The sequence below is a fragment of the Trachinotus anak genome, unplaced genomic scaffold, assembly GCF_046630095.1.
Source record: "Trachinotus anak isolate AG129_WGS33_773 ecotype Australia unplaced genomic scaffold, CSIRO_AGI_Tana_v1 ptg000023l, whole genome shotgun sequence".
Lineage (NCBI taxonomy): Eukaryota > Metazoa > Chordata > Actinopteri > Carangiformes > Carangidae > Trachinotus > Trachinotus anak.
The window spans coordinates 152,174-169,456 of NW_027273874.1; the positions used below are offsets into that span (position 1 = coordinate 152,174).

Genomic DNA, 17,283 nt, shown 5'->3' on the forward strand with positions numbered 1-17,283 from the left:
ATACTGTATATACTGTATATAAGCAGAAAGCCATACCAACAGATCAATAGGACGGCTCTTGATATAAGACACCTCTGTCAGGACTTGTTGGAGCAGCACAAAATGATGCCTCTTTACTTTGCTCCTTCCCTGTCTTGCCTTTGACCTCCCACTGGTTCCATTACCTGTGCCACCCGCACGACCTCGAGCGCATCCAATCTCGACAGTTACATAACAAAAGACGAGTGCGGAGAATATCAGAGGTGCAGAGGGAGAGGGCAAGGCAGAGAGATCGAGGAGTGTCAGGTGTGCAGCCTGAAACAAATAAAAAAGTCTTTCACAGTTACCACCCAAATCATCCGTTGTGCCCCTCCTCCTCTTCCTCCACCTCCCCTCAACGTCCTCTTATCTCAAAAGAACATGACACATTACCGCATTTTTTAGCAGGTCAGTTTTCTGTAGCTCGGCTCTACAAACCGCATATCACTCCACCTCTGGTTTCAGCCTGTCATTTTGCATTATATAACTTGAAAGCACTCCAGCTGGGAAGCAAAAACATGACGCGTGTGATGGGAGGTGATGAATGGTACTGGGGGGGGGGGGGGGGGGGGCACAGGCAAGCCCCTTTTTTCCAGCAGCCCAGCGAGCCTCATATACCCAGCAGGCTTTTAACACAAGAGTATAATCTCATTGGAAATACAGAAACAGATATGCAAAACCTCTACACGGCTGGTAGTGTTTACTACCACGATTCTACTCGCCTGCTCATAACTCATTCCACCATCTAAGTTAGTGAGGTGTAAGCTGCGTATGGTTCACCTTAACTACTGTGTAATCCACAAGCAAACATAGCGTGGAATGGCAAGCCTGTGCATAAGCTATAAAGAAACATCATGGCCTACATCCATACAGTCAGTTAAGTAAGACTGGAATCCTAAGTACAGCTTAGGTCTGAAGATATTAAACTTCTAGGTTACTCTGTGACATTGTTCCAAAGTAAGACATTTCAGAAAGTTAAATACAGTTTTTTTTTTTTAAACTGCTCTTATAGTAACACACAGACCTCCAAAATCTCCTCAGAACACACACATTAAATCCTAGAATAACTGAAAGCTTACGAAATCTCCCTACAAATGCATGAAAAAGGAAATTCTTGGCAGCAGATGAGAACTGTTCATTTCTGAGCAGGAGGGATCTCGCTCTTTTTTTGAGAGAGCGAGGCAGGAAAACAGCACCAGAGGCCCAGCCCATGACAAAACAAAGAGATTAAATGACCTGTGAATGTGACTTTCCCTTTTTCCATTAGCTGGCATTCAACTTAGAGGCCTGCTGCCCCCTTCTGGAGGCTGGTGAGACATCATCAGACAAGGACGTACATGAAATGCCTGCCTTCCTATTGACGTGGCAGCGATTCGAACTATAACCTTGCCGTCTTTTGAGTTGTTTAAATGCGCAACAATTACAGTCAGTGTGATATCTGGACGTAATGCAGCACTGTATAAAAAGTGAAAAGCCATTATACTGTATATAACACAACATTTTAAAAGCCGACACACTGATTCAATATGTACTGCTCCATGTCCTTTTTCACTAATATCTTGCACACTCAGTCAACATCTTATTTCTCGGCTTTGAGATGAAAAATAGCTGAAATCCAACCTCTTGACATACATTCAAAAACAGAATGCAAATATGCCACGGCCCCCTCTGTAGTGAGATTTCAGCGTTGGCTAGGGCCAAATGTCGACCAGCTCAAACAGATGGTGTGAAGAGCCCAGCCGAGTAGGTGACCTTAGTCAGTAGTGACTATGGGTGGAAGGGCAGCACCGGGCACCGGGTGTTTGTTTTTTGTGTATCGGTGGATGTTGTGAACATCAAGAGAGCTCAGTGAAGTTGAAAAGATAGAAAGATGAAGTCTTGTCACGCCTTGCTGTAAAAGGTGCTTTTAGGCTCTATAGGATGGTCTCAATCTGTCACCATGATAGAAAATGTCAGAAATGGATAAGTGGCATAAGAAAGGGTTTATACCCGTTTGATAAATACAACTGCAAACTATTTTAGTGATTCATCTTTTTCTAATTAGTCGTACATATAAAATGTTAAATTTTTCTGGAGTTCCTTTAATGTAAAAAAAAAAAAAAAAGAAGTTTGGATGTGACAAATGGGAAATAAGTATTTGGACATAACTTTGTACAGAGTTGCAGCTCATGATAAATTTTCATTATCAGCTTATCCTATTTTTTTTTATTTTATTTTTTTTTATTTTACTACAAAATGTCAGAAAATCTTTAAATTACTTGTTTAGTCCTCCCAGCAACCAAAGCTCAAAGGTATTGAACTTACAGAGACATAAAACACAGAGAGAGCAAATCCTCACATTAGGGAAGTCCAAACCTGTCAATGTTTCGTGTTTTTGCTCGGTAAAAGACATAAAATTCTTATTCAATTCTCAAAATTGTTGTTGTAACATTTTGTCAAATCACAATAAAATCAACCAAATGCTTCAGCACTAATGACTGTATTCTATCTGTATTAACAACATTCCTTTTTGGGACAAATTAGTAAACAATATTGAGTATCAAAAACTCATTACTGACTTTAGAGACAGCAGGTGACAAAAAATCTCGATCTCTAAACTAAAACAATTGAAATTTTAAACCTCTTCAATTCCATGACAACTGGGCAGAACTTCTACAGATGAAGATCATGCAATATGGTCAACAGCTCCAGAACAGCTACTACATATAGGTAGTACTCAATGATAAACTTAACCTGTAAAATGGGGTTTTCAATCAAACTATGAAAAATAATATTTAGCTTGATACAGGAATCTACCGGTGGTGTGACATTACAGGATTTCCTGAAGACAGTTATAGGATGCTAAAGAGTTCATTATAATGAGATCCTTAAGGTTCTATTTTTCCCTTTGTCCATGCACCACTACCTCCCAACTACACTAGAGTAGCTACACTGTCTTTATTTCTGCCTTGTTACCAACTAATGTCAGCTCTTCTACTGTATATAGGAACCCCTAGGGTATAGCCAATATTATTAAACTGTGAAACAAGCAAGATTTCCATACCCGCTAGCAAGCTGTTATTGGGAATTCCCAACCTTTCATGCACCTACAGGAATATTTTTCATCTTCACACTTTAAAAAAAGTGAAAATTCCCCCACTTTGCGCTCTTCTTATTGACACCAAGATGTGCTTGAACAGCAATGGCGGCCTTTGTTTAATTAAGGGATTTTCTCGCAATCTTCGTTCTTTCATTCTTTTTTGCATTCTGTTATTGAAAAGAAGAAGAAAAACATATCCTATGCTCAGTCTCTCTCCGTTTCTGGTAGACTGAGTAAGGGGCTTTGAAGGAAGATGGGTGGGTTGTAGATGGATAAGTGAAATTCACCTCTGCAGAAATGCCTATTTCTTGAGAGAAGGCAATTTCCTGCAGCTCTGTTCATAGCGACAGTCCAAGTTTGGTCACACATCAGTGCCTCTGAGAATGTACTGTCCTATGGCTAATGCCAAGAGAGAGGACAGACAGCTCTTTGCAGGATGCTGATTAAATGCAAATGTTTCGGTTTGGGTATTGAAATGATATGTGTTCAGGTCAATGCTGCGTTTAACGTACTGAAAAAGGAGACAGCTCGACAGCAATGTTTTTCATCCACACACTTTTCAAAAATGGAATTCCTCCAACTTTGCTCTCTTCTTATCAACGCCAAGAGGTGCTTGAACACCAGAGGTGGCCTTTTTTTAATCAGGGGATTTCTTGCATTCTGTTGTTGAAAAGAAATAGAAAAACATATTCTATGCTCAGTCACTCCGTTTCTGGTAGACTGAGTAAGGGGCTTTGAGGGGAGGCGGGTGGATAGTAGATGGATAAGTGAAATTCACCTCTGCACTAATGCATATTTCTTGAGAAAAGGCAATTTCCTCTGTTCATAGCTACAGCCTGAGCTTGGTCACACATCGGTGCTTCTGAGAATGTATTTTCCTATGGTTAATGCCAAAAGGGAGGACAGTCCGTTCATTGCAGGATGCTGATTTAGTGCAAATGTTTCACTTTGGGTATTGAAATGATATGTGTTCAGGTCAATGCTGCGATTAACGTACTGAAAAAGGAGACAGCTCGACGAGCATGGTGCTATTTTTTTGACAGTGACGACATTCTTCTTGGACGCCTATGATTACCTTCTAAATGTGAGTGAACTTGACTCTACATTAACAGCAGTTTCTACAGGAATGGAGGGCTATAACATAATGATAGAATACTGAGTTAGCTCCACTTCAGAATATCCCTTTTCCCTCCCGAGTGGAGTGCCTCCTTTGATCATCAAATTGTTCTCCTGAAAATCCTCTCTGTTCTTGAATTATCTGGGCCGCTGAAGTGGAAACTGAATTTTCTGTGGAGGCCAAAGCTTCTTAAGAGAAAGGAAAAAGAAGGGGAATCTAATAAAAAAGGTGTGAAAATGACAAATATTGAATAAGCGTGCAAAAAAAAAAAAATATATATATATATATATACACACACACACACACACACATACACACATACATACATACATACATATATATACATATATACACATATACATATATATATATATGGTTCTTTTCATGGGACAGAGTAAAAGTAATCAAGGTCTTTGGATATTACAACTGACCACAGATGAGAAAATAACTCTTTTCCTTTCATGTCCACATATATACAAAAGAAAACAGCATGAAGACCCAGTGTTATAAAGCACTTTCAACAACTGTGGTATTTATTCATCAACCTGAAAGGATCTATACATATTTAGGGCATGTACTGGCTTTACAGCAACATAAATGCAATGATGAAGTTGCCAGATAATATATTTGCATGATAGAAATGCTTAGGAGGTGATAACAAAGAATTAATAGACTGTTAGAAAGCAAAATGACTTATCCAAATCCCTCCCAATACACAGAATTATATGGTACAACTGTTGCTGCCCTTGGACCTTGATTAAGGTGCTAACATGGGGCCGCTTGTCAGTTCTAATGTAAATTGCCTGTTAACTACTGTCAATGGCACCCTGTTTAATTTGCCCAGCTTGATCACCGTTTGTTGTGGTTGCAGTTAAGTACAAATTTTCATATTCATGCATATTCATACTGATTCATCCTCTTCAGATGCAGTTGAATTCATTAGGAATGCCTCCCCGTTCGACAGCAGAAATAACAAATGAGCGCTGATTTTTCTCTTCCCTTTCATGTTGGTTACAGCTTCGGTGCTGCTTGGGTGTTTTCTGTTTTATACCAACCAGCAGCACAACCTCCAAACATTTTCTCAAGTTGGACGTTTTACAGGAGCTGAAATTTGGGAGTCAATGCAAAAAACTCACACTGTCACCCCTAAAAGAGTGGAGGACATTTCTACTCTCCTCCACCCATAAATACAGCAAACTTAATTTGAACATCTCTGAACTTTTCATGACCTGCAGTAGGAGAACCCAGCAGCTGTTTTTTTTTGTTTTGTTTTTTTTGGTGTGAGTGTGTATGATTGCGAATAAGAATTGCCGTTTATAGTAGAAAAAGAAACAGAGAGAGAGAGAGCGAGAGAGAGAAGAGAAAAATTGAGCTCTAGCCATTTTGTTTACAGCCAGTGATTTTGATATCTGCTGCCTGGTTAGAGGGAGGCTCAACAAGTCTAAAGTGGAACAGACAGCCACGTTCTCACACATTGCAGCTTGAGGGTAAATCACTGTTGGGAAACTGTGCTCGTCCTGTTCAGAATTCAAATGAAAATGGAAGGGACCCTGTTGTATGAGTGGAGAAAACAGCAAACCCAGGCAGATAGACACTCAATCCAAGAAAGATGCAAAATTGCAAAAAACAGAGCAGGCAAGGTGGATGTAGGCGTAGTATATCAGCTTGAAAAGAACAAAAATGCAAAATTCAACTATGCAGCTAATATTACGTAGATTCTATGAAGTATTTACATTATGCGCAGAAGTATATGGTGTATGCATGGATCATGGTGGCAACACGCAATAGGCAGCTTGTGATTTTGAGTTACACCTGGATGCTTTAAATACTCACTAGTGCACCAAATATGTATTAATCCACAGCTGAAAATAGTCCCCAATATAAGTGCTTCTTACCCCTGTTTGTTTGACATCTGACATCTGCCTTTAACTACAGTGCCAAGGTGATTTGGAAAATTACTTAACCACTTTAAAAATGAAACAGTATATTTGGGACCCGTTTTAATTTTAAAATTCATGTCTTTTGTAAGAATGAATGAGCTTGGGGCTGAGTGTCACACACAGGTAGCTGTAAAAGGATCAAGAGATGGACTAATGGAGGTTGCTTTAAGTCTTTCAATGGGAATAATTGGCGTGAGAGAAATATATAAAAAAATAGCAGCTTTACCTTAGGGGAAAACATTAAGGGGACACATTTCAGGAGAACTGCATGGGAGCTATTCTATTTTGTCACAACATTAATCATATCACTCAGTATAAAGCACTTCACTGTGAGAGCATTTGCATTTAACTGATCTAATGACGGCATCAAAGAGGTGTTAATTTAGGTCACAGTCGTTTCTATAATCTGGGATAGAACACAGGTCCCAAAATTTGTCACCACGTTGTTAGGAATCCTCACTACCCTTTCACTACACCTGCCAGCGCTGCCGTAGAAAGCGTATGAATAAAAGACAACTTACCACGGCTTCATCCTCAGAGAGAACGCGCTCCTCATCATGGATGAGTGCCACTTTAGCCTGGAGTTCATCCACTGTTAAACTGTTGCGTTGGAAAAGAACACAAAAAAAAAAAAACAGATGCAGATGACAATAGTGTGAGTTAGTCTTAGTAATTTGGTGGTTTGTCAGGTTTGTTTTTTCTTCCTCCTACATCCAAATGATTTTCACACTATGATTCACATGATTTATTATTGACGTCATTAGATAAGGTGAAATGTATTATTCAGTCATTTCAGGTTTTTTTTCCCTTTGTTGTCTTCAAATATAACATATACACATTGAGGCCTTAGCACAAGAAACTGTGGTATGTATGTACTTCAGAGCACCTGAGGGCTCACAAGACCTTTCAAGCTCACTTGCTGTTGAGGGACTTACATTTTTGGAGTTTGAAAAACCAAAGCATGATCTGGCTTCACAAAACTTAGATTTTGGGGCACAAGCTGTTTGGCATCATCTCATTTATCAATGAACCTGTCTGTTTTTCTATGCAAACAAACATTACTGGTATTTCACCTGATATGAGGGTAAGTTGAACACTTTTGGGGTTAGCTCATTCTTGAGATTGGGTTTATTCACCACTGCACTGACTCAGATTCTCTAACCCCTTTTATACCAATATCCAGCTTTTGCTGTTATGAAGACCTCTTGTTATGGCGCCTTTTCTTGTTTACACTAAACCAAACAATGCCGACATATTGTGTGTGATTTAATGTCGGTGTCCTGGAATCTGAGGCATGACGTGTAACACAGCAGTGTCAATCTGGCATAAAGGCGGAACAACAATGTCCCCCATTCCATGTTCATATCTTTTCCAATGAACGACGAGGAGATGGAATACAGGCTCAACATTCCCGCCTTGAACAGGCTGTGTAAAAGAGGCTTCTGTCCTTTTAGCCTATCTTATTCTGACTGCCACACAACACAACGCTACACACAGCACAATCAAAATCACACACACCACCTCTTATCCTTGAACACTTAAAGCTTTTCTTCAGCCATCCTTCCCCGCTGGTGTCTTTCTTCCGGAGGTTCCACCTAAACTAACACTACAGAGCTGAAATAATGACTGCATAGCCAAGATCAATCCCGGGAGTCCATCAAAAGTGGAAGTGCAGGCAAACATACAAAGCGAATAGCTTGTTCCACGAAAGAGGATCAATGCTTGGGGTAAGCGCGGGAGAAAAACAATGGCAGCACAGAGCAGCAGCACTGAAAAACTTGTGCAAAGTGGCTTTGGCCTCAATCACAGAGGGCATTTATACACAAATACACCATGGCATCATGAGAGCAGGTGCTTTGCAATGCACACCTACAGTAGGTTTCACTGACAGAGACAGTGATAAACATTAGGGAACTCACATACACTGATAAATCTGGACAGAGGGGAGGGGATAAAAAGCACAACCTGTTCATGGGCCTTTGGGAGGCTCCATCATGGTTCATTTCCTGAAGCAGTTGGTAGACTCTATTTATAGGCCAGCATACTGGTACCAGTTAATCCTGCACTGGGCTGCCAACTTCCTGCCAGCTGGCACAGTGGGCTGCACTTGTGTGTGGTGCTAGGGAAGGTTGAGGATGAAATAATGGCGAGAAAGTCCACAAGCTACCTTAATGACCAATGTGTGAGGGAGAAGTTTTTTTTTTTTCCCGTAGTACAAACCGATAGGAAGAAACTTTCAGACTGAATCTTTCCAAGAAAATGAACCCACTAACTCACAAATCGCAGCAACAACATTTCTGCAGAGTTGAAATACAATTATGCAGCTTTTGACATTGTTTTGTGTTTTACAGAGAGGATTCAAAACTTCCTGAAAAAACTGTTGCCATTTTTTTTTTCCATGAAGCAATTATTGGTGGCTAAATGGACACAAAAATGAGATTAGTTCACAGTATAAATGAGAGAACAATTATCTGTGAATCTGCATTAAAGATAATTAGCAATTCCAATTGCGTGGATTAAGGACGGGGTAGTGTTTTGCTAAGTGTCATTAGGGACAAAGCCAGGAGCTTTTTTTTCTACAAGATAAAGAGTGTGCAATGTGCATGCTAATCCGGTTCAAAGTCAGCAAATTGCCTGGCAGTGTGTGAGCAGCAGGTATACTGGTGACTTTCGACTTTGCATTTATCATAACAGCAGCTAAATCAAGCTCGACACTTGGGTGTGTGAGCTGCAGAGCCTTACAGGAAAAAATGGTGATGTAGCATACATATACAAAGCCTCCACCTCCTGCTTTATTCAAAAGGGCATCAATACATGTCCTGCCTCGAGATCGCCAGCTCACCGAATCCCATTGACTGACAGACTGAAACAATGGCTGTATAGAAATAAGCGGCACTTGCAGATATTTCAGCTTAGTAATGTGTTTGTTTAAGCGCAGCCCGTGGAGAGACACCACCTGGGATGGAGGGGATACAGTGGATGGATGGAGGCAGGGCTGGGCTGGGCAGGGAAGGGGAAGGGATTGGGGGGGCAGAAGGGCTGAATAATGGTACACATCCAGGCGCAGGAGTGCATAAGTGGGCACATAGCGCTCCCCGGAAAATCGCTGCACAAGCACTTCATTCTCGATGCAGCCATATGTTTTATAGCGCTTTCAGTTTACTATGCCCAGCCCCACTTCGTTTCCGGGAGAACTTGCCCAGTTAGCTTAAGCAGTATTGATTTTTTTTTTTTTTTTTTTCCTGGCATGGTGTGGGAAGGTGAGGAACGGGTGGGTGGGGAAGCAGTGGAGAAAAAGGGGGGACGTGAAGGGGGACAGGCTTATTGGGTATCGCACGCTCTGTATTTCTGCAAGTCAACAGCAAATTTACGCATCTTGCTGGAGAGCAAAATGGATGCCGTTCCCTTTAAAGCTGGCAGTGGTTAAACGCTGCTCACGACAGCAAGTTATGGAACTTTGGGTGGCTGAGGGGAAGCTGGGAGGTTGGGGAGTGGGGGAGCGACAAGTGGGTCTGTCGGGACATGAAGATTAAACAATACAAATAAAGCAATGAATTACTTTTTGAAGTTTGCCGAACAAGAACAAATAGGTGCTTGGAGTTTCAGGGAAAGAGATGTGTGCACTCAAGTCAGACTGATGAGACTTCGCTGCATCAGAAGTTAAGGTGGAACTAATGACTGTTGTACATACACATATTGATGTGAATTGGGTACTCATGAAAAACCCATTTATCTTATAGCGCAGAATAAATGTAAAAGCAAAAATATGAGTTACCATTTTAACCCAGTGTTGTGGACCTTCTTTATCTTATTCATCTTTTATGTTGTTTTTGCTCCATTAGCAGGTTTTCTCTTGAAGACTTTGCGAATTACGAAGTCAGTGAACATGAGTTCTGTGAATTTGTGGCTCCATCTGACATGGTAATATTCCCTAAATCACCCCTCATCCACACTGGCAGACAGTACAGTGATTCCTTAAGGTGCTGCATAAAGCTGTCCTTGTTTTCATGCACAGTGTGGTCTGTAAAACTGAATACCTGCTCTATAGCACGGTTGTTTTCCAGTTATTAACCCATTTTATGTAATTTGCTGCTATTAATTAATAAGTATTTAAAAAAACACCTAAACTTACCAGAAATCTTAGAGACTCTGAGGTCCTACTTTCTGAGTTAACTTGTATTTTGTAGTTTGTTCTTAAAATAAGATTTGAAATGGCATTGTCAGTCATAATGTCAACATTCGAGCACAAAAAGTGTCTGTGCTACATACACCTCACTAAAGCTTGCTCATTTTAGCATCCAGTAGTACAGCTGGAGACTCACAATGCTCAGTGGATCTGGTTTGGTAGAAACAAGGTAAAGCTAGATTTGAAACCTTCAACCTTGTTGCTCTTTTCACACTCCCCAGTCCTCCTGCCCACTGTGCTACATTTTTAAAACTGCAAAGAAGGAGGAGGAAAGCCCAAACTGAGAGCAAATACGCTTTAAAATTTTCTTTAGCATCGGATTTCATAGCAATCTAAATACTGTGACAGAAGCATTTCCACCCTGGCAAGAGTAAAATCCCAGGGGAGAAACTGTTTCAGTATAAAAATATCAGTGGTGGCCTTCAAAAAAAAAACAAAACAAAAAAAAACTCAGTGTATCCCTATCATCTAAAAACCATTGCCAGCACTGTTTTATTCAAATCTAGCCAAACTATTATTACAGCATATTTCTATTTTTACTAACACTTTAAGAATGACACATCAGAGTGTCATAGTTTGTAAAGTCATTAAAAATGGTTTAGCACAGGAAAAAACACAACATGAAAACTGGGTCAATCGTGAACAATGAAATGGTCAGCATGTTATTTACCTGCCATCTTTATTGCTGTCCAATAACTGGAAAATGCTGGTTACTGTGCTGTTCTGATGTCTGATACCTAAAAAAAAAAAAAAAAAATCATTTCTGGGTTAATGCAAAAATACCTGATAGTTTAAAGAGACAATATTCTATCAGTTCATGTTATGAGCACAATGAGCTGTGATAACAAAGAGGCAATATTTTTTATTACAAAATTATGTAGGATGTTCTCTTTTAATCACCAATCAACGCAATAAACACTAATCCATCTGAATGCAAACTGAGAGGCAGGGATATGAGAAAAGAACAGAGCTGGAGTTGGATTTAAAATATGGGGAACGGGGGGAGAGGATGGAGGTTCTTGGGCAATCAGGCAATGAGTCAGTCACGCTGTGCAAGAACATTTGGTTTCCCTGTAGGAAAAAAAAAGCATGTCAGAGTCCAGAATGCAATCAGGAGGCTTTGTGCTGGAACGGCTGGTATGACAGTGATTTCCCTCTTCTCCATTCATATTCGCAGTGCAGATGAAAAGGAGACGCAAAAACTTCCTCAACCCCCTTTTCCAGTGAGCATGTGACCCCAACTGATTCATTTTGTGAATCGCATTCATTGGAGTGGGAGGGAGAGGAAGTTCTCTTATGTTCGACACTAAGCATCTCCCACATCATCAGCAGAACGGAGAATGTAAAGGGGCAAACTGATTGGCCCCTAAGTCTGGGGAAAAGCACTTTACATAATGCTAATTGCACATCCGCCGCAATTACCTTTCCGTACTAATTACAGAAAAGCTAATTGTGAAATTAGCACCCCCCCCCCTCCAATGTACAGTAGAGAGTCTGTGTGGAGTGTGTGCAGTGGGGGTGTAAAAAGGGGTGAACTAAACCCCACTTCATGAGCTCAGCCTCGCCAAAATGAACCTTAAATCCATATTTATAAAGTCATGCTGTTTTTCTGGATTTAAGTTTAAAAGATGCAAGATTATACACCACATCTCATCACCCACAACATGACTGGAAGCAGTAAATGTCTATAGAGAAGCCAGAGTCCTCACCCCCGTTGTTGACTCTACTCAGCCAAGGGGAAAAAACAAGATTTGCTAATATTCTTCTGCAATACACACAGCATCTGTCATATTAGTGGCCTATTCTTTTGTTTGAACAGCACTCTATTCCCAACCTAATGCTTGACATTCTCAACCCATCCTCTAGTCGCTGTGTCTCTCTCAAAAAAAAAAAAAATGAGTGCACGAAGGAGGAAGAGAAATGGTCTCATCCCTCCCTCCACTGCAGAGCTGTAGCTATGAAAAACAACCATAAGGAGGATAGATGGAGAGGGGAGGAGAGGAAGGCAGAGAATGACAAAGATGGGGAGGAGGGTGGGGGGGGGGGCTGCAATGTGGTAAAAGGTAAGAGAAAGAGTGGGGAAGAATGTGGAAAATAAGTGAGGTAAGAGGGTGAAGAAAAGGGAGAAAAGGAGGTTCTAGACATCGGCTCTTTAGGCCAATGGCACATATAGGGGGCTATGTTTACTAATGGACACCATCACTCATCCGCCCATGTTGCCCTGGCGATAGCACAGCACACTCGTAAAATAAAGACGGGCACAAAGAGAACAGAGAAAATGGAACATATCAGCAGGAGACTGCAGATCTTTGCCTGGGCTGCAGACCATGTTATCCACATAAAGCTTTCTTTGTTATTGCAGCCTTTGCACTCCAAGGCTAACATAACACACAATTTGTATTCTTTTATACACTGTAAGCAATATTTCCAGGCAGGAAATTACCTCATTCTGTTAGAAAAAAAAAAAACCTTGAGATGGAAATTGATCAAAGGGCTACAGGTGTTGTATTGAACCTTTATTTTAGTGAGAGGAGGAGACACTGTAAATACAAAGACAGAACCTGTAAATGAATGTTTTAACCTAAATGGTGCTTTCAATCTCTGACTTACTAAATTAAATTTCCTTCGGTGACTGAACCAAATGCTTTATTTTCAAGGTCTCTACTAATTTTTCAGGTCATTTTAAACAACCTACAGCTGATATGACAGAAGCTTTTCATGTTTGCAGTTCCTTCTTTTTAATCCTACTGGTCTGCTTGTTTTGGGGTTTTATAGAAAACACAGTTCATGAACTCAAACATGTTTAGCAGTTGACTTTTAACGTGCCTTAAGGGTTTAGGCACTGACCATAAATCAAAATGTCCCCAGTCTGACTGTGGCCAGGGACCTTTGTAGACCTTTGTCTCTTCTATCTGTTCTCTAATCAAGTCTTGAAATACGGAAAAAAATATTCAAAAAATAAAAGGTTATGTAAGATGGATCAACTGTCTTAGGTTTTAAGGCACTAAAAGCTCATTTTCATAATGTATTAAAAGAAAGAGAAATCAATGTACATGTTAGACAGTAAGAAAAATAAGTATTGTTGTGCACCAATATGTGTGCCCATCTTTGTGTTGAATTTTATAGAAAAATATTAAAATATCAATTTTTGAGCAGAGGAGATGGTCCCTGATCATCGATTATCATAGGGAGAAATACGAGTATATCAAGGCTGCAGGAACATAAAATGTTTGGCACAGGATCTGCTGCATCCAGATTATCCTCTGGGGAATTTCTATTGAAATCCTCTGAGGCAGTCTGGAAGACAAATACTGTGCTTTTTCACTGCATATTACTTGTTCTTTAATATCCATACAGCCTTATGCGAAATCCGGCACATGTAGGGCTACACAGAAATATACAAAGACATCCTCGATGATGAAATATATTTCCCACAGATGCTAAAACTAACTGCATTGGTGTTAATTTCAATTTTATCCTTTTTAGAGTAACTGGCCTTGTGTATGGTATGAAAGAAGTTGGCTCCGGTGCTAAAGTCAACTACAACACTCACTGACACTCACCAGGACATAATATGCACATCACAATGATCCCAATGCAGGAAAAAAATCAAGGCTTCATTTTCAAGATAACTATTAAGATCACATGTAAATGGCAGGTGTAACTGGGGTCTCTGCATCAACAGGTCTTATTTTTCCATAATTCTTTTGACAGCTTATCAAATCAAAAGACTCCTTTAATGTGTTAAAAACAGTAATCATCTTCCTTACAAACAATAATGATCTTGTTTAGGCTGAGGCGTGGCAGGGGAACACAGAAGCTTTTGTTATTGTGTGATAATTAACTCCAAGTTCCACACCCCCTTATATTAAATTCATGTGGTTTTCTTATTTATGAGTCCAAAATTTTAGGTCAGTCTAATAACACTGTCTGACTAGTGGTTCACAACAAAGTGGTTTTATGGATTCTTCATAACACATATCAAACAAGGAGTGGTTGTTGGGGTTGTTGGAAAGAACACTTTACTGTTCATTCAATAGTGGATTAATCAGTTACTCAATCAAAAAAGTTAACTAATAAATCGTTATTTTTCTAGCAAACATAAATGAAACCTCAATAATAACTAGTTCTCAAATGTGAGGATTTGATCCCTTTCAGTTTGTCATATATAATGACAATCTAAATATATCTGGATTTCAGACCATTGGCTGCTAAAAAAAAAAAAAGCAATTTGTAGACATCACATTAAGATATCAGACATGATAAAACACTGACACAATATGGAGCAAACCATCAAGAAGAAATTAATCAACAGATTAGTTGCAGCCCTAATATAATATAATTATGTCCAAAAATGGATGCAATAAGAGCAGAAATTGCATGACTTTCAAATCTGAGTTGACAAACCATGAATCATATAGACCATAACCATACAGACATAACTGTATAATGATGGAGTTGGCTTAAGCCATATTCTGGTTATACAAAAATGTATACTTAAAAGAGCTAAGAAAAATGAAAACTATTTATGCAATCTTAGCCTTGACAACAAACTAAGCTGGTTTGACGGCTGAGGCATCTTGTCCTCTCCTTACACTCCATTCATCCTATAGGCTGTCTATCAGTGCACTCATGTACCTTTGGAAAACATGAGGAGCAGGGAGATGGTTTGCAAGACGGTCTGCTGGAGAAATCAGGTCAACCAGTGGATTAGCGATGAACTTGAGGAAATCCCCTCAAACTGTGGGTGAACTCCGAGACTGCGTAGCTTTGCATATCAGGGCGAACCATTAAAGACAGTGCCAGACGTAAAACACAGTATGACTTTATATGAAGAGATCATATCAAATAAACATCGTTAGGAAAGGGAGAAACCTCTATGTGAACCCGAAGCTCATCAAGGATGGCATTAATAGGATATTTTTCAAAAACAAGCACACATGATCAGTGTCTTCTCTGACTAGACGGGAACAGCAAAGTCTTTGTTATTCAATGAGGATTTACTCCTGATTTCCCAGCATGCTTAACAAAATGTACAAAACCATGAATACCAAGTGCACCGCTTGGCTAATGGAAGGACAGGCTATATCTCAATTCTCCAAGTCCTGCAATATTTTCCCCACTGTGACACACACACATTGTGCCACAAGAGCTCTTTTTTTTTTGAGGGTACAAATAACCTGGCCCTTTAAAACTTCTCAATAACTGTGCACAAACCCCTGGAGACATGTTTGAGTGACAGCCGCAGTAAAGGGAAAGTTCTTCTTTGCAGGCTCAGCTGCTTGTTCTTCTGGCCTTTCATTCCTATTTTGACACTGTGGCTATTGACATGTCATAAAGGGAAAGACATGAACAACTGTGTGTTTTTTTTGTCGTGCTGTTCCTATATTTAATTAAGGTAACTCAGTGTTTGTCCTCATGGGTCCTCTGGAGTTAAGCTGTCTGTTAAGGAAACTTTTATAGGTTCATCTTATATAAAATAATGTGCTTTGCAACCAAAATGTAGGAGACATATATACAACATGCACATGTATTAGTCCGGGGTGAAAAGAGGTCTAAGGGAAGATAAGTCAGATTTTTGCGAGTTTTGACGAGCATTGTGGAGATTCAAGAAATGTTTAAGAGATGAAAATTAAACCTGATTTCAGGGATGCAGGTTGCTTTGAGTATGGGTGTGATTTTAATGCATGGGAAGTAAATGTGAAATGCAATGTTATGAAATGATGTTGGTAAGAAACTACATCATTTTAAATGCTACTGTAAGTGATCCCAAATTGTTGCCCAGCACTTTATCTGAAAAAAAGCAATTAAAAAAAGGTAATAAATTCAAAACTGCTGAGGTCGATCTTCTGAAAAAAAAAAAAAAAAACAAGCTCAGGGCTATGCCTTAGCTAGATCACATTAAAAATTCCATCAAATATAGAAGTTGGAAAAAATACTGCCTTGATTACTTCACCTATACAATCTCTGCTTTATTTTTTAGTTTTAGTTTTTTCACCCAGGGAATGAAATCAAAATGTGCATGAAAGCATTATCAGCTTGCCACCCCAAATAACAGTCGGGCCCATTGGGGAGCCATAAAGTGTTTGCTGAGTTATACTGTTGGCAGATTAATGGTGCTTATTCACTAAGATTCAAGTATTAATCAACATGTAATGTCATAGACTGCAGGAAGGGAAAAAAAGGCTGGATAAGTAGCCTTAAAGTCTCTGAAACTTCCCTTCAAACTTCAACACACACACACACACTCACACACACACACACACTAACTGTCATTAGAAGTGCATAATAAAAGCTTAGATGGATAGCCAACATGGACAAGACATGCCAACGCGACAACCGAAATGAAAATTGATGGTTGTTACGCTGTGAAGATGAGCAGTAATGGAAGAAAAGGATGACAGGCTCAGGAACGTGGGGGGCCAGTGAAGTCTAGCAAAGATCGGCTCGCACAGTTGGAAGAATGATGGATGCATGTTTGGAGCAAGCGCCAAAGCCAAATGACCTTTATTACAATCAAAACCTCTCATTGAGGGGAAGTTTAACCCAAGACAACTGCCAACGTTTCAAGACTACAGAGATGGACACAAAAAACCAAACTTGAAAAGAAGAAAACTGCCATTACAAATGTGTTGACAAGCAAACAGCAGAATGTCATCAGAAGAGACAGATGAAATTACCCTTGTGAAAATACAAAAACAAAGATTGTGCATCATTTTCCCATGTGTGTTAAATATGTGTGTACTTTATAGATTATTACAAATAGGAATGTTTAAATATTTATATTCATATTTATATTAATAAAAATATCAAAGCTTGAGCTCATTCAAATCCAACAATCTCTATCCTCTGCTTTCCCGACACATATGTAATGATTATAATCCTCATAGACTTCAGTGCTAAAACTGATTGAGCCCATTTCCCATCCAGCCACACCAGCTTT

General features: G+C 39.7%; 1 protein-coding gene across 1 annotated transcript in view; it reads right to left on the reverse strand.

Annotated features, from left to right (window-relative positions):
- Positions 1 to 17,283, reverse strand: part of LOC139606757 (glucosidase 2 subunit beta-like) — a 124,249-nt gene that overhangs the window by 96,251 nt on the left and 10,715 nt on the right. The window contains exons 7-8 of the mRNA XM_071459079.1: positions 11,011 to 11,077; positions 6,676 to 6,754 (exon numbers count right to left, since the gene is read on the reverse strand). Of these exons, the coding sequence (XP_071315180.1) occupies positions 6,676 to 6,754; positions 11,011 to 11,077 (146 nt within the window). The remainder of the gene's footprint in view (positions 1 to 6,675; positions 6,755 to 11,010; positions 11,078 to 17,283) is intronic.